The 15,975-nt window shown below is 39.0% G+C and overlaps 1 protein-coding gene across 9 annotated transcripts in view; it reads right to left on the bottom strand.

Annotated features, from left to right (window-relative positions):
* Positions 1-5,324: 5,324 nt before the first annotated feature.
* The window catches only part of USP3 (ubiquitin specific peptidase 3), a 59,509-nt gene continuing 48,858 nt past the window's right edge, over positions 5,325-15,975 (bottom strand). For all 9 annotated transcript variants that reach the window (XM_030456750.1, XM_030456749.1, XM_030456746.1 and 6 more), the window contains 9 exons: positions 15,355-15,468; positions 14,592-14,705; positions 10,295-10,441; positions 8,297-8,403; positions 8,050-8,130; positions 7,021-7,139; positions 6,781-6,894; positions 6,596-6,663; positions 5,325-5,568 (listed from right to left, as the gene is read on the bottom strand). In XM_030456750.1, coding sequence (XP_030312610.1) covers positions 5,403-5,568; positions 6,596-6,663; positions 6,781-6,894; positions 7,021-7,139; positions 8,050-8,130; positions 8,297-8,403; positions 10,295-10,441; positions 14,592-14,705; positions 15,355-15,468 — 1,030 coding nt within the window. In that variant the 3' untranslated portion in view covers positions 5,325-5,402. The remainder of the gene's footprint in view (positions 5,569-6,595; positions 6,664-6,780; positions 6,895-7,020; positions 7,140-8,049; positions 8,131-8,296; positions 8,404-10,294; positions 10,442-14,591; positions 14,706-15,354; positions 15,469-15,975) is intronic.

Here is a 15,975-nt window from a genome sequence, read left to right as displayed (position 1 = left end):
AGCATGTAAAGTAGTAGCACTTGACTGTCATGAAATGTTTCCTTAAAAAGGATTTCTTTCCTTTTAGGCACTCCTGAAGTTTAGCAACGCTCTTGTGCTGAATTAATGGACTGGGACAGTAGGGGGGTGTAGCTGCAGCTGCAAGGAGCAGCTTTGCCAGCCTCTGAGGTTCAGAGGCTTTGGCTTTCTGAGTGGAAGTTTCATTTTGCAGTATACTGCAATTTTAGCCTTGATCTGTTAATTGATTTTTCTAAAGTTGCACTTTTAGCTCTCCATTAGACTGGATAATTATACCAGCTAATTATACTGTTTGCTTTCACAAACAGCTCGTAAAATGAGTTGAAAAATTCCCTAGGTACTTTAAAGCATGCACACCAACATGCTGCAGCTTCAATTTACAAGCCTCAGGCTTGTGTCCAGTTTCCTGCACACAGTTACCTGAATAGCTGGTTGCTCACTTTTGGGAGAGGGAAGCCATGATAGGAATAGAAGCCTGGGAACAGCCCATTTATGTTCAGCCCCTTGCAGGCTTGGCTTTTGATAAATGTCTTCAATTAGCCAGAGGTTTATAAGTTTGTGCTATATTTTTTGTAGGTTTAGTTCTGTAACCACCGACTTGGCAGTTTGAAAAAAAGATATATAGGATTGTTTCTAGGAATAAAAGTGTTATGTTTTGGTTTTTGTTTCCAGTAACTGAGAAACTGCAGCACGAAGTCTCTCCTGGAAGAAAACTGGGGCTACAGTAAGCAGCATATTATAAATGAAAAGGCAACCATGTACATGTCTATAACTTTCATATTTGTGCATTAAAAATGCTCAATATTAAAGTAGTTTATGCCCATCTTCTGCTTGGTGTTAATACAGGAAAAGAATACATTCAACTAATTAGCAGCTATTAATAGCAAAACTGCCCAGCAGGAATTTTTGAAGTGGCCTGCACATTTTTAGTAGCTGAGAGACTTTAGGTACCTATGCATTTTAATTTAGTTTGTTTCAATACATGACAGGGTTGAATGAGACCAGAGTTCATCTCTTCCTTCTTACCTTGAGAATGCAGTTTGAAAAACAGTATTTGAAACAAGTTCGCAGTCTGCGATGATTATTTTAGTATCTTACAAATGTAGGGGTAATGTCTGTGCTTACATACAGGGACAAGAGCCACTGTAGATCTGGTTTTGGTGGTCGTAGTTTACTATTATATACAGCAGCCTCTGCTTAACAATTGTCAGTTGTCTTTGTTTATCCTTTGTCATTTAATATTTTCCTTGAAATGAGAAGGAGATTCCTGCTCCCCACTCATACCCAGAAGCAGACTCTGAGCAGGGGCACAGGAAATTTATGAAGCTACAAAAGGGACAAGAAGGGTGAAGAATTTCACATACCAGGTAAGTCTGTCACTGGAAAACAGCAGCTTCAATCAAGTACCAGCAGTTGTCCATTCTCAAACTAGTATTTTCCAACTCTCACTCTGTCCCTTCAGCCTTTTTGGAACTTACCTTCATTTTTGAGACGGTTTAATAGTTGAGACTGCTCATCAGAAAATTATTTATAATGGTCTGTATAAAACATCAGAATATTATTTATAAAGTAACACAAAACCAAGTTACCACTGCTAGGATGGACTCTTTAACCAAGCAGAGGACAAACAACAATATCTGATAAAAAATTAACAGCTGTTGAGTAACAAGGCCATAAAAAATTGAATGATAGGACCTCTTTGGGTTTAGATGCTAAGTTTTGGTAGAGATGTTTGCTTTATTTTGCTTTCCTCAGAACAAGATAGAACACTCTGGCATCTGTGTTCAAAGGATTTACACAAAAGATACTCTGCAAGCCTGCAGAAGGACAAGAGGAGTTTCATTTTCTATGGAAAGGAGACACTTTAATGGCACATTTTCCATAAACACACTGTGTGAATGAGATATAATTCACATTCAACCTGGAAAGGTTCCAGAAACACATACGATGAGCACAGTCAGTAATCCTCACTGAAAATTACACACTAGATGTTAATGGTAAACAGTTACAACTATGGCACTACAGTACTTGAGGATATCCTAAAGCACACTGGAGTCAATTTTCAAGGTGCTGATTACCTCATCAGTAAGACACAGACACATCAGTAATGAAACATTGCTGGGGAAACTTTTGAACACCACATGTTTTACTTTCCATCGATTTTGAAAAATCCTTATAAATGGCCTCCTCTTGATACAAGTCCACTGTCCCTGACTGTCTGAAAGTTTCAGACTCTCCTCTCACAATGACACCTGTTACACACCTTCTGGCTGTACCAGAGGAAGGAGCTCTGTTTGCAAGAGCCTTTGAGCTTCTCATGCTGCTGCAAAACAGAAATATTCTGAGCTGGACATCTGCAGTTCTGTTTTACATAGATCTTGTCTCTAGTTGGATATGTGGCTGTACAATTACTAACAAAAGGACAACTTTTGACCAGGCAAATTTTGGTGAAAAATATGCAAGCCTGAACTGTAAAGACCCGTTGTTGCTTGCAGAGCAGTCACATGCAAGAAAAAAAATTCTTGCCAGTTAGTGTGCACTACGATCAGCAGTAAGTAGAAAAGAAAAATTTGGCTTAAATGAAATGAGATATCATATCCCCCCCGCCCCCAGCTAGTAGATAAATATAGGATATACAAGTAAGGTTAAAAATGTAATACTAGGCCAGGTGCAGTATATGTTACTGGTTCAGTGCTCAGTAAACTTTTTTTTTTGACACCACACTGAATAGAATACAGTGGATAAGCAAGGTTCTCCACCAGGAAGAGATATACTTGTGTTGCCACAACAAACTGTTCATACTGTCCATCTGGGTTTGCAGTGGCAGAAAGTTAAATTAGGAAAGGATTTACAATGTACTTGTTCCAGCAGAGCATATGGCTGTGTCCTTATCACCACCTGCTGCAAGAACAAGCCTGACCTGATTGCATTGTGTTCCCATGGCCATGTCTCACATGGACCATGCTGGATACCATTGCCCAAGATCAAAATGTTACAGAGCAAATGTTACTAAAAGGAAATACTGAAGTGAGAACACAACTCTGACCCTCTTCTCCCCTCCCCTTCCCCCCCCCCCCCCCAAAAAAAAAAACAAAACCACAAAAACCTGGAAAAGCAGAAGCTGCTTAAAATAAGTGAATGTTGAAGATTAGAAAATTAAGTTTCCAAAAATATGGAAAGGCACATTTACATCACTGGTTTGCAAGAACACTGCATACACCTGACTGCTGGGTTAAACTGCTTCTGGCTTATAGCAAGTTGTGTATTTTAAACTTCATATTCTCTAAACTCAAGTTCTAAACCAACTCAATACAACTAGCATCAGACAAAATGCATCAGCTACATGATGCATGTAGCATCAACTACAGATGGCATCTACTAAAGTCCCCACTAAATGTGGGCAGTATTACCTTCAGGGTAATAATGTGATAAGACACCTCACTTCCACACACACCAATGATGTCTAAGATATCTTTTTCTGCCTGTGTAAATGGTAACAGCTGCCTATCCATTAGAAGAAAGGCTCTGGCTGCAAGAAACAAAGAAATAGTAGATGACAAACTATCTACAATTTAAAGCATGAATAGTTCTATTTATTGTTCAACTTAAGTAAAAGAAGACATTGTTATATAGGTCACTTAATGTATCAAATAATAATCACAATAGGTTTTAACTAGTGTACAGTTTACATATTCATACACCATTAGCAATGCTGAAGGCATTCTGCAGTTCTATATTAAGCCAATTTCCTTCTTTCCCTGTTTAAGAAGCTGTGAAAGAGCTATGAAAAATGACATAAAAATACCTGACTGTGATTTCTCTTTCTGCTTGTCAGTGTACAGCTAGAAGGGAACCCACAACAAGGGAACTGATGCCTCCTCCATATGCACCAGAGTGAGCTATGGTACAAGCTGCAGGGCAGTTCTTACTGTCTACTACCATGGCCTTCAGAGGCATTACCTAGAACAGGGTAATCTCATTTTATTTGATTTATTGTGTGTGTTCAGACTACTATATTTTACTGTTATCATGACTAAAAGGCGCTGCTTGATTGTGTGACTCTATATTTAGTAAATTCTACTCTTACTACTACACTTTTGAGATTTTAGGAGTGTCTAGTTCCTTGCTGGGCACAGAGGCCAGGCTAAGAAGGCTGGGCTGGGGGCAAAAGAATTGAAATGCAGCTTTTGTCAAATTTCAGATTTTTTGTGACTCCTGGCTTTTGCAAAATTGGTTTTCCTGTCAACCTTTTTAAAACCCCATTGTCTGACTTCCACTCCCCATAAGGGCAGTACAGCTAAAATACTTTTTGTTTGGTTGGTTTTTTTCTCTACAGAAGTCCTTCTGCTATCCGTAGCTAAGTTTCAGAAATCATATCAACCCTCCAGTGTTCATTTAGAGCCTGTAAATAGAGATTCCAGATTGTGCCAATCTTTAGATACTGCAGCTCCCTGGGCCTGCTCCAGCCAAGAACCAGGCTTGGATCCTCATCTCCTCAGACAGCTGGAAGGAGAGTTGGGGTCCCACTGCTAGGGAGTCTCAAAATTTTTGAGCTGTTAGGTGTCAGTCATGAAATTTCAGGGTGATGGTCTAAACCACGAGATGCCTAAGGCAATTCAGATTCAGTTAAAACAACATAAATCTCAACACAATTTAGACGTATATATTTTAAGATAATTTCTTTTTTTAAATTTAAAAAGGAGAGAGCATGAGGAATACTTGACTTAAACTGCAGTTTAGATACAATTGAACCAACTGCTTATTTACAATGTTTCCTGAAAGTCAGCAGCCTGAATACACACCAATATAGCAGCAATTACCGGGTCTATTTAATGATGCCACACCTCCTCTCTTCTACAAAGAGTGATTGTTCAGAGGTTACTGTTCAGTTTCTTGCACAAGGGAAAATAGGAAAACAATTCCTTGATTTAAAGAGAGTAAATCATATCTACATAAAAGCTGTGAGAACAGCATGAAGTTGTATTGCTCTTCATAATCAGAAGCACATTTATCTTGCTTGTAAGGAGGACAGAAAGCTTCTCTGATGTAAATGTGCCTTTAGAAAGTGAGAACTGAAAACATTAATATAAAAAAAAGTCAAATAACTAAGTATTTCATGAAACTATATATATAAAAATTGAGTTATCACAACTAAAGCAGCAAATCAAAATCTGCTGAGGTTTTCTGGTATAACTAAAAAAAAAAAAGTTAGTTTGTGTCCAAGTTCAGTAAGTCAAATGCTACCATTGACACAACAAAACTAAAACCCACAAGAGGAAATTGAAAAGTGCACAATGAAATTAATAAGTCTTGGATCAAGTATTTATGGAAAAATGGAAATGTTTTGTCCGGCGGACTTGATAAGTGAGAATTACAAGGAGGTATTAAAGTTTGTCTGATCCGGATTTGGCTTGGCGTTCCACGTAGAAGAGGATGTAGGCCTTGGCCTTTACCACAGTCTCCTCGTCGGTCAGGGTTACAGTACTGTCGTTGAAGTGGAACCAGCGGCCCTCGTGAGTGGCGTATGCGGTATAATGCCCAGAGCCCACGCTGGCAGCAGGGGAGGCGAGAGAGAAAGCAGAGTCAGGAGCAGACACAGCACCTCGTTCTCCACAGGGTTTTCTGGTAGGGGCTAAAAGACTGCCAAGAACCAGGGGAAGAAAGGAACTGACAGCCCTCCACAGCAGTGGCTTCTCTTTGTAATCTGTGGGCCTCAAAGTTCTACGTAAAGTAAAATAATCACTTGTTTGGATGATCTGAAAGGTGGGGTTTTTTATATGGTCTTATTAGCAACCCCTTGTTTTTGTGCAAGCAAGGATTCTTGCAACACTGAACTCCCATGTTTGCCTACCTAAAAATCAAGTCCATTATCTCCTATGATACAAGCAAAAGCTGTAAAAAATTTCACTGTACAAAATTTCACTGTGCTCTGTTTTGAGAAATCTTCCCCATTGACATCTACAGACTCATAAAGTCTGAATATAATCAAAAGCAGTAACAGCAAAACTAATCCCAGAATATCAAGAAGAAACTTTTCCCAGTTCATCTTAAGTGGATCCCCATCTTGGACTTCTTGAATCTAACATATCAGAAGTACAAACCCAAAATCTCTTTTCCTCAGCCTGCTATGTCAGGATAAACCTGTCTTTGCTCATTTATGTGTTCTAACACCCCCTCAATGTTTAAAACCATCTAACTGTTCTAATCACAAGCAGCTTTGTTAAGAGGAACTAAGAATTTCAAAATGAGGCATTACCTTCTGAAAGGCCCCTTGATTCACTCTGCTAGCTTAATGCTTTCCATTCCTAGAAGAATTAGACAATTTCTTTCTGCCTCACACTTCTAGTCATCCCCTCCAACATTGCCAGTGGGCAATCACAGGAATAATTGTATAGATGTATGTAAATTTATGTATGAATTCAGCTTAGCTTCACATAAATTTATAAATTACTGCTAATTTCTACCAGTCAAAATACAGGCGTCCACTAGGAACAGAAAAAAAACCTTAATTAACTCTGCATGTGCTTCATTGGACAGAAGGTCCCGGCCAAGCAGCAGGCTTCCTCCTTATACTCACCCTGAACCATGATGCACAACAACAGCTGCAAGGTCATACAGGCAGCTTTCTGGGCCGCTGTTCTCAGGCTGTGGTTAAAAAGACAGAAAACTTTTCAGATCTCAGTAGCACCTACTGCAATACATAATAAAGACATAGATCATGGAACAAATTTCTGCAAAAAGTATTGATGGAAGTCTTCATACCTCCAACAAGTAGCATTTCATGTCTAGGCCTCGTAAGGGGAACTCAACGTATGTATCAACCTTGTTTCTCAGATATGCTGTCCAGTGAAATCTTTTCAAGTGTAAGCATAGCACCTACAGGATTGAACAGGGTGAATTCAGTACTAGACAACTGCTATAGCTACAGGTGTTAGTCTGCTAATGGTGGAGTCGACATGTTTGACATATTCTCATGCTGTTACTTTTCATGTTTATACAAACCTTTGGTAATTTCTGAATCCAGAATTTTTTGGTGGACTTCTGCTTCTTTTTGCACTTGTGACACATATACAGTTCTGTCTCATCAAGTTCTTCTAGGTCTGTAAAACTGCGAAGACAATCTAAAAAAGAACAAAATAAAAAAACACCAAAAGCACCCACACAAAGAAATATGATTCAAGATGACATCAAGTGATTTTTTAACATAAAATTCAACAAGCACAGCACTATAGAGGTGTGCCTATCTGCCACAGCCATTCTAACTACTACACAGATTTGTGCAGCAAAAAGCTGTGTAATAGTGTGTTTTAAATATAATAACATGTTGTAGCATGCAGCATTCTATGTTCCTGAGAATATAAGCAGTTCAAGAGAAAAAAGGATTCACAAAATGTCTATCTTTCAAACAAGATGCTGTCCAACAGTCAGCACAACTCTTCTCAAAAGAAACTAAATGACTCCCTGACAAAGAATATTGAGCTTTTAAACATGATTTCATTTCAGATACAAATTAAACAGAGAAAATAAGGTGTTCTGGGTAAGTATTTCTTAATCTGCTGCAAGTACAGTCACAAATCTGTAAAAATTAACATAGTTTAAACAAGGTCAATAGCAGCACTACACACACCTTAGCAGGATTGCATTTCTATTTAAAGACACCCAAGGGCCACCCTAGCTATGCACAAGGGGCACATACTCAGTTCTAAGCACAGAGCATGAGCAAATGCTGATGAGTGCTTGCTGGAAAGACTGGAATACATTAGAAATACTGTGATCACAAAGAGAAACCTGTTGGAATCCTTGATATTTAGCTGACCTCCTGAAGCACTTCTCAGCCCCAATTTATCATAAGTAGTAGTATGTCAATACTACTGGGTTAAAAAGGTATGGAGATTTATTCTAGCACCTTCTCCTGCCACAAGATGTCAGAAAATCAGATGGTATGTGACACCAAGTCTAGGTCTAGGTCCTCTGAAATACTCTGGAGAGTTTATACTCCTAGTACTGATTTCATAATCTCAGCACTCTTACCTCGTAGTGTGCACATTGGTCCATTTTCTTGATTTTTAGAACGTTTATTTCTGAACTGACTTGGAATATCTAGCGAAAGGTCTAGAAAAAGAGACATTTAAATGAAATTTAAGGGCTGAATTAAAACAATGAGTAATGTTTTCAGACTACAGCTCTGGTTCAGTCATGTGTCATCTAAATACATCAAGCTTCAGATTGATTTTAGTGCTTTAAGTCACTCAATATTTTGAAAGCAAGAGGCACTTACCTAGGAATGGGTCAAACTTTCTAGATTCAGTCCCACATATTAGGCAGTTGACTTCATTTTGAAGAATGCCTCCAAATATCGCTGTCACAACTGTAGATGCTCCATTTCTAGACAAACCATATCAGAGAGGTGCAGTCAGTCAGAATGTCTGAGCTCATTTTTCAATACCTGCTACATGTTTATAGCTTACAACTCACTGCCACTAGGCAAAGTGTTTTGTTCACATGTAACAAACAGTGACTGTGTTCATCCAGCATGCGTTCCATTCACCCCAGAACTGTATAGTCTGAGTGTTCAGCTGCTGCAATACTTTTGCTTGATCTTCTACCTGAAGAAAGTGTGAACCACATATGTACTGTAAGCAGATACTAAAAATTTCAGTGTTGACAGCATTCTGGTTCATTGCATTTCTACAGAGAGCTGATGCTCAGAGGGGTACACTATTTTAAGCCTGTAATTAAGGCCGTTTCTGAAACAAATGCTCTTTTTTAGGTGTGTCAAGAATATTTTTTCTAATTCTGTACCACTTATTACAAGAATTTTTCATTTCTTAAAGCTGCTTCTTTAAAAAAGAAATTATTTCATATTTCTGCACTTCACTCCCAAAAAGTGCACATGCATCATCATCATGGTTCTCCGTGCTTTCATTACTCTCTTCATCTTTTCAGCAGATTATGTAAGGATTTACTTTGTATAGTCCAATAAAAAAGCCCCAAAACATTGTTAAGTGATACTATTTTGCAGCTTCTTAACTTGCTATTTTGTGCTTGCAGCTCTGGCACTACAAGCCTGCAGAAACCTGTGTTCCTTGGTTGCTCTCCACCTACATCTTTACAGTTAAGAAGAAGGAAGTAGCTACCTGAATAATCCAGTGCTCAAGAGAGCATTCACAGTGCATTTATTACTTTACTGTAGGCATTTAAGTATGTTAGACCTTAATTTGCCCTGACAGAAGGAGCTCACTCCAGCTAACCAGCCAGTTAAACAGCCATACAGTAGATACATGAATGAAGTTTAAAACCATTTGCATCATAGTATTAAAAATGTAGATAACAAAATTTGTTTAGTTTCCAAATACACTTCAATTCTGAGACTATTCTAGCATTCTTTTGTGGGTTGTCTAAGCATCAGCAAAGCAATGTAAATGTGCTAAAGAGCACAGTCTGAACTCCACACTTTCCCTAATGAAGCATCTATAAAATCCTGCATCTCTCAGACCTGTTTACTATGTCCTAAAGGTTACAGGAAGGTAAAAATCACACAGCTCTTTTCCTAGGGAATCCAAGGACTTAGGGTCCAAATGTGCAAGCTGAAGTGACTTAAGTGAAGCAAACTTGAAGTGTTTTCTCTCTGTGACAGTTTAAATCTGAGAGAAACAGATCTGAGAGAAGCAGAATTCAGAAACATTGGTACTTTAGAAATACAGAAGAGTGAAACATAGGAATTACCTCTGTTTCAAGACACAGAGTGACATGAAAAGCAAAATTACCAGGAAAAAACCCAAAGACAACAGCTTTAAATGTGTCAACTTACATGCAAATACAGCAAGATAATCTGCAGGAAAATTGACTTCAAACCATAACTGCTCACTTGCTAATCCAGGCCATCTCCTGACAATTTAAACCTAAAAATACTTGGCTATCTTTTTTTCTCCTGTATCATTCATGCCACCTGTCACCCACCGACAATGAGATTGCCTGAACAAAGAATTCCATATAGGTGAACAATAGATTTTTGCTCCCATGATTCTTTTTATTTCTGAAAGACTAACAAAGTAAAATGTGTTTACAACTTAACCTATATGTTGATCCTTCTGGAATTAAGCACATGCTATAGGATGCTAATCCCTTATAACCTGCAGGTTTGTAATTCTTGGTATTACAGAGGCACTAAAGAGAACTTAAACAAGGAACCATAATTTTGAAATTTCAAATCCACCCACACCAAGACTTGTACATATGCATTAAGATTTTGAGGAAATGAAAAACCACTACTTACATGCAACATTTGTTGCTTGCAGACAGACTAGAATTTTCTTGCAAAATTACTGAACGTGAAACACCATTGAAGCCACCCTGGAGTTCCAGGTGTAGATGGTCCAAAAGGTAACGCATGAACTCATGGGCGTCCTGTTGCTGGTATCCCCTTAAGAGAAAAGGAAACAATAGCAACAAAAAAAAAAAATCACAAAATATAGGTTGCTGTAATGCAGATACATAGAGAGCACCAGGGTCACATGAAAGAACCTTTGTTTGCTTAGTAATCCTGAGCAGACTTGACTGACACATATTTTGTGCCAAAAAAGTCTTTGGAAACTTCATACAGCTGTCTAAACAAACGAAGTGATTTTGGTCCTTTGCAGCTCTCTCTGCACTTCTCTTTTTGAGGATGGGGCAACGTTTAAGAATATCTATTTTAGGGAAGGGACCTTTTAGAAAACAACAGGGAGCAGCAGAGACTTAACATCTGCTTGCCTTTTTGGTGAACATAAACTGACCACAATCACCCTGTGCAAGTAACATCCTGTGATTTGTATGCACTTTAATTAAAAGTAAAAAATGGTAGAAGTGACTTCCCCTCACTAGTGCAAAGCACTCCTCCTTTTTCTTTGTTATTATATATATTTGATTAGTTCCTCTGCAGAATTGTTACAAATTAGGTTCAGGCAGTGGTGCACTATTCATCCCTACTTGAAACTACTATAAACTATGGTCATTATATTAATATCTCAAACCTAGGAAGATTCAAAAGAGAGACAACATTTTTTGTTCATGTGAGATTCAGTTCTTATTTTTGGTTTTCATTCAGCCACTGATCCCACTCATTCTGGCAGTTCCAGGTTGTTTTCTTGCCTGTTTGTTCCCCTTACCACTAAACCCAGGAATTCAAGCTTTGGCTTTGTTTTCCACACACATCTTTCAGCAACAATATGAATCCTGAGACAATTAGGATGAGAGATTTCTTTCCTGTTCTAAGGTAAGATCTATAGCCATGATCAAAATTGCACAGCACTTTTTGGGAGAGGGAGGTAATGGTGGGGTACCCAGAACATCCCCTGAGCATTCAGAGTTAGTAAGATAGGGCTCCAACCTCAGATGTCCCATGGCATCAGCAGCAATGCTGCTCCAAGAGTCATCAATGTTATCTCATTCAAACCTAATTCAAAGGAACAGAGATACCATCAGAGTAAACTAGGCCTTGACAGTTATTTAAGCTACCTCATACATCAAATTTAACATCCATCTACTATTCATTTGACGAAAGATGTATGCTCAGATGGAAAACATACAGTGAAAGAAACAGTGAAAGCTTGGTGCAACACTGACATAACCATGCTCCAGTCTCTGCAGGCCTAGTTTCAAAAACAAAGTACAAAGCAGAGTTGGCTTGCCCTCTCCCTCTTGTTCATTCTTTCAAGCAGCTTTATCATGCCTCCCCTGCCCCTTTTCATCCTCATTATTCCAGGTAAGTGTTGGCAGTAACTGCCATATAGGAATGTCTATGGAAAAGCAACATGCTACTGCTTGGGGGGGGAGGGGTGAAATGTCCCGAAGACTCAAGGCACAACAGCTGGAATCAGAAATGTGAACAGCCTCCATTAAACAGAAACATTCAATGAGGCTGAAGTGCTTAGTGAAGAACAAAGTATGTCCTATGTATTGCTACGAGGTAACAAAATAAAGATGAAACAAAGCCTTTTCATCTTAAAGAGTTACAGTACTGTTTTCTCCCAGACTAACAGTTCTAAAACAAATCACAGTTTGTATGTAGATTTTACAGCACCCTGAAAATCATCAGCAACACTACCTACCTTTTGCAGCAGAAAAACTGGCACACAGAAACAGTGCTGTGCTGCAGCAAACCAGAGTCCTGCACAGCCCAAACTAGGATGTCTCCCAAAGTTGCCAAATAATGGTATATTACTATTTAAAAAGGCAGTAAAACAGAACCCAGCTTCAAAGCTGCATATTAGCTATGCACACTGTATGACAATTTTGAAGTTGCTGATATTAGTCAATATGGGTATCTTCAATTGTATAAACTTAAAGGCAACCATAATAAACAGCTGAAGACAAAATTTACGGGAAGCCTTTGCTTCAGACAGCTTTTCAACATTAAATGCCTCATAAAATAGCTGTGAAGCCTACGGAACCCCTGGTGCCATTCATAAAAGAAAATTAGGAATAATTCTCCATTGTTGGTTGTGTGCCTGGTGTATGTGTTTATACTCATATACAAATATGTTAATTATAGACAAAAGATTCCTTGGGTTTGTTAAAAAGCCTAAGTATACATACAGAACTTTAAAAGTACATGATGATATGGATGATGTACTGGTTAAAATAAACTACAGTCTAAAAGCCCATTAGCAAAAAGCATACTTTCTCTGACAGTCCTTGTGTTATAAAACTCATCTCCATCCACATGAAGCAATTCAATTCCAGCCCAACTTTGACATTCTTTTTCCTACCAGCTACAAGATAGGATATAAACAGGCATAATTACTAGGAATATAGAGCACACTATTTATACAACACTAAGTCAGCAAAATTCACATCTTGCATCTCAGCATGGAGCTACAGAACTCTCTTGGCATGCAGCAGAATGACAGCAGCAGACTTTGTCCAGCAGTCAAGGAGCATTAGAGCTCAGAGTGACACCAGTTGTGCTTACAGCAACCCTAAATTATACTCTTACTCCATGTATGCAGGATGAAACAGAGGGCCATGGCGTGCATCTGCAGCAGTTTTTTATATAACCTTCTGCAAGAAGAACAGCACTTGCAATCCTTGGAGGCAGGCACAATGTGCTTTTAACAACTGAAATCTCTCTGGGCTGAAACAATTGAACCAGGTTTACAACCATGTTTCCTTCCTTTGTCCCATCATTTCAAGCTTCACAAGCACAAGTCCAAGTGTCTGGTTTGCTGCTAACATGCTCCTAGCTCCAGCTTTCTAAAACATACATGTCCAGCTACCTTCTCCTCCCAGTCTCAGAAGATTAAAAAAAGGCAGAACTACAATTGCATTATCATTACGTTTTACAAGCTTCAATTAAGCATGGAAAAAATCCAGGTTTTTTCCCTGGACACTGTGGCACTGGGGATCTACTGAGAAGTTGACTGTTCTTCATGTGATTTAATGACTTCTCCCATCAATTATTCTTGGACATGTTCCCAGCTAGCTGGGAATGAAAAGGGGAGCGAGAGAACCCCAACACAGCACTTTTTCTTTTAAAAGCTGTGCTAGAACCCACAGTGCTGAAAATTTGCTTGAGGAACTTTAATGAACTGGTTTCTCACTTAGTCTAACAAGAATTACTGTGAAGACTGTAAGTAGGGAAACCGGTCAAGGACATAATGGATGATATTAATTTGCCTGTGATATTTTGGTCGCTGCTTGCAACTACTGGTATTAAACTTCCTTGATTCTCATAAGCCAACTGAAACATATTTGGCAGTGTTAAGAACAGAAAAAATAATTTGTGTTATTTGGGCCACTCATTGAGCAGATGTGTTCACAGCATCTTTTCAGCACTGCTGGAGATGTAACAGGTAACAGAACATCTTTACTACCTGAGAACATGGAGCAACTTACCTTCAGCACAATATATCCTAATAGGTTTCAGTGCTCCTTTGAAAGAGGTTCAAGGGCCAGGACAGGGAGACCTTGGAGAGGAATGATACTTTGATTTACTTGGGTAACTTTCTTTTTCCCTTTCTTTTTATCATCTTTTCTGTCAGCATGGGCACAAAATGCCTATTACACACAGACTTTTCTCACAGCCTTTGAGAAAGGCTCAACAGCCTTTCATGTCCAGCTGTTGTTCTCAGTCTTTTGAGAGAATCAAGGAAGTTTCAGCCAGTATGTTTGCGTTTAGGCCTGCAGGTGCTGTACCTTTTTCAATCTGACTACATCACTTTGATATTGCAGCCAAGCTTGAGTTCTCTCAACAACACACTTGGCACTTACCTACCAGTCATTATACTGATTCTTCTGCCCTTTGGAGCACTGGCTCAAAGTTACAACTACTACTACTATCTTCGTATTTGAGATGTCTGTCCTCTCCAACACTGCTACATGTAGCATGTGACAGAAGGGTGGGGGGGAAAAAAAGCACTACAAATTAACACAAAGCTGTTAATTGAGTGAAGACCCTTCTCAAAGTGTATCTGCGGGCATATGGGAAAGCTGCAGAGAGTGCATCCCACAGATTCAGCAAGTTTTAGAGTAGGACACCAGCAATATCCTTAAGGTTGCAATCAAGAATACTGCTCTTATTCTACAAAACTTACCTAAAATTTGGCATGATTTTCCAAACAACATAAAATAAAGACTCAGGACTAAATGCAGTTTGGCTTCCCTGCCATAAAGCACAGAGTGTCTTCCTGAATTCTTCCACCAATGAACTGGAAAGAAAACAAAAGTTGACAATTGCAATCCTTGTAAAAATGTTGTATCTCTTATAGGTTTACTAGCTTAATTGTACAAAAATATGAGACATTTCTCTGGTAAAGATTGTAATGACTGGCTAAATTTGCTTTCCAATACTTCAAAGACTTTATGTCCAAAATCCTACCCATAACACTGGAGAGAGAGAGAGAGACAGATTAGAAAAGTTGCAGACATTTCGCCTAGAAATCTCTCCACCTTTTGCCATTGTAGACTCTGCTAACATCATCCCTTTAACACTTGCTCAAACAAGCTACAGAATGTGAATCACTTACTCTGTTTTTCTTTTGATGTTCATTTGCAGACACATCCCCATGACTGCATTTTAGGGGTAATTAATAGCAAAATGCCTGGAGTACATACACCTAAGTACTTCTTAATCTTACTTTAAATGCAGTTACACTCCAGTGCTTTCTGATGTAGCTGACTGCTTCCCCCTGCAGCACCAGACCTACATAAACAAACTGCAAGTGACACAAGTTTCTTTTTTTGTATAGCTACTTTTCTGCAACTGTTCCCCATGAATCACAGTGCAGAGTGGCTCTGCTACCCAGGCATTTGCTGTTTTCCATAAAGTGCAGCACTAACAAGGAACACGCAGCTTACACGTTGTTGTCCCCCTGGCTCCTGGTATGGTAAGTTCTCCTGCCTGCTGTCTTCCCATTCCTCAGCTCCACAGCAGGAAGCTCTTTGAAATAACAGCAAAACTGTTGGATGTTACTAGGTAAAAAGGAAAAATGAATGAAATCTTTAAGGGGCAAAAAGCAAAGAGATTAATATGTATTCTGGAGCGCGTTCTTTAAAATGCATAAATGCAACTTTGTGCAGTCACAAACAGTTCAAGACTCAAGAAATATTGGAGCAAATATTCATCTTCTGTAAATAACTGAGCAGACCATACAACGTCATCATCTCAAGTACCTGAAATAATTATATTTTGGCTCTGCTTTGACTAAGAGATACCATGACAGAGGAAGGTATCAGGAGAGATTCCCTACCAAACCAGACTGCATCTGCTGAGGAGGTTAACTCCATGGCTACCACCACCACCTATCAATCCTAACCTCTGCTACCACAGTCCCAGTAATGATCAGGCCAGCAGCAGCCCAGCACTGCAGTCTCCGAGTGAAGCAGGAAATTCAGAACTGCAAAAAGACAGTTACAGAGTAATGAAACAAGGTCTAACATCTCAGCACTGCAGAAATTGTTCTCCTACTTGCTTACATA

The sequence above is a fragment of the Calypte anna genome, chromosome 10 (genome assembly GCF_003957555.1).
Source record: "Calypte anna isolate BGI_N300 chromosome 10, bCalAnn1_v1.p, whole genome shotgun sequence".
Classification (NCBI taxonomy): domain Eukaryota; kingdom Metazoa; phylum Chordata; class Aves; order Apodiformes; family Trochilidae; genus Calypte; species Calypte anna.
This window is presented reverse-complemented; position numbering and strand designations above follow the sequence as displayed.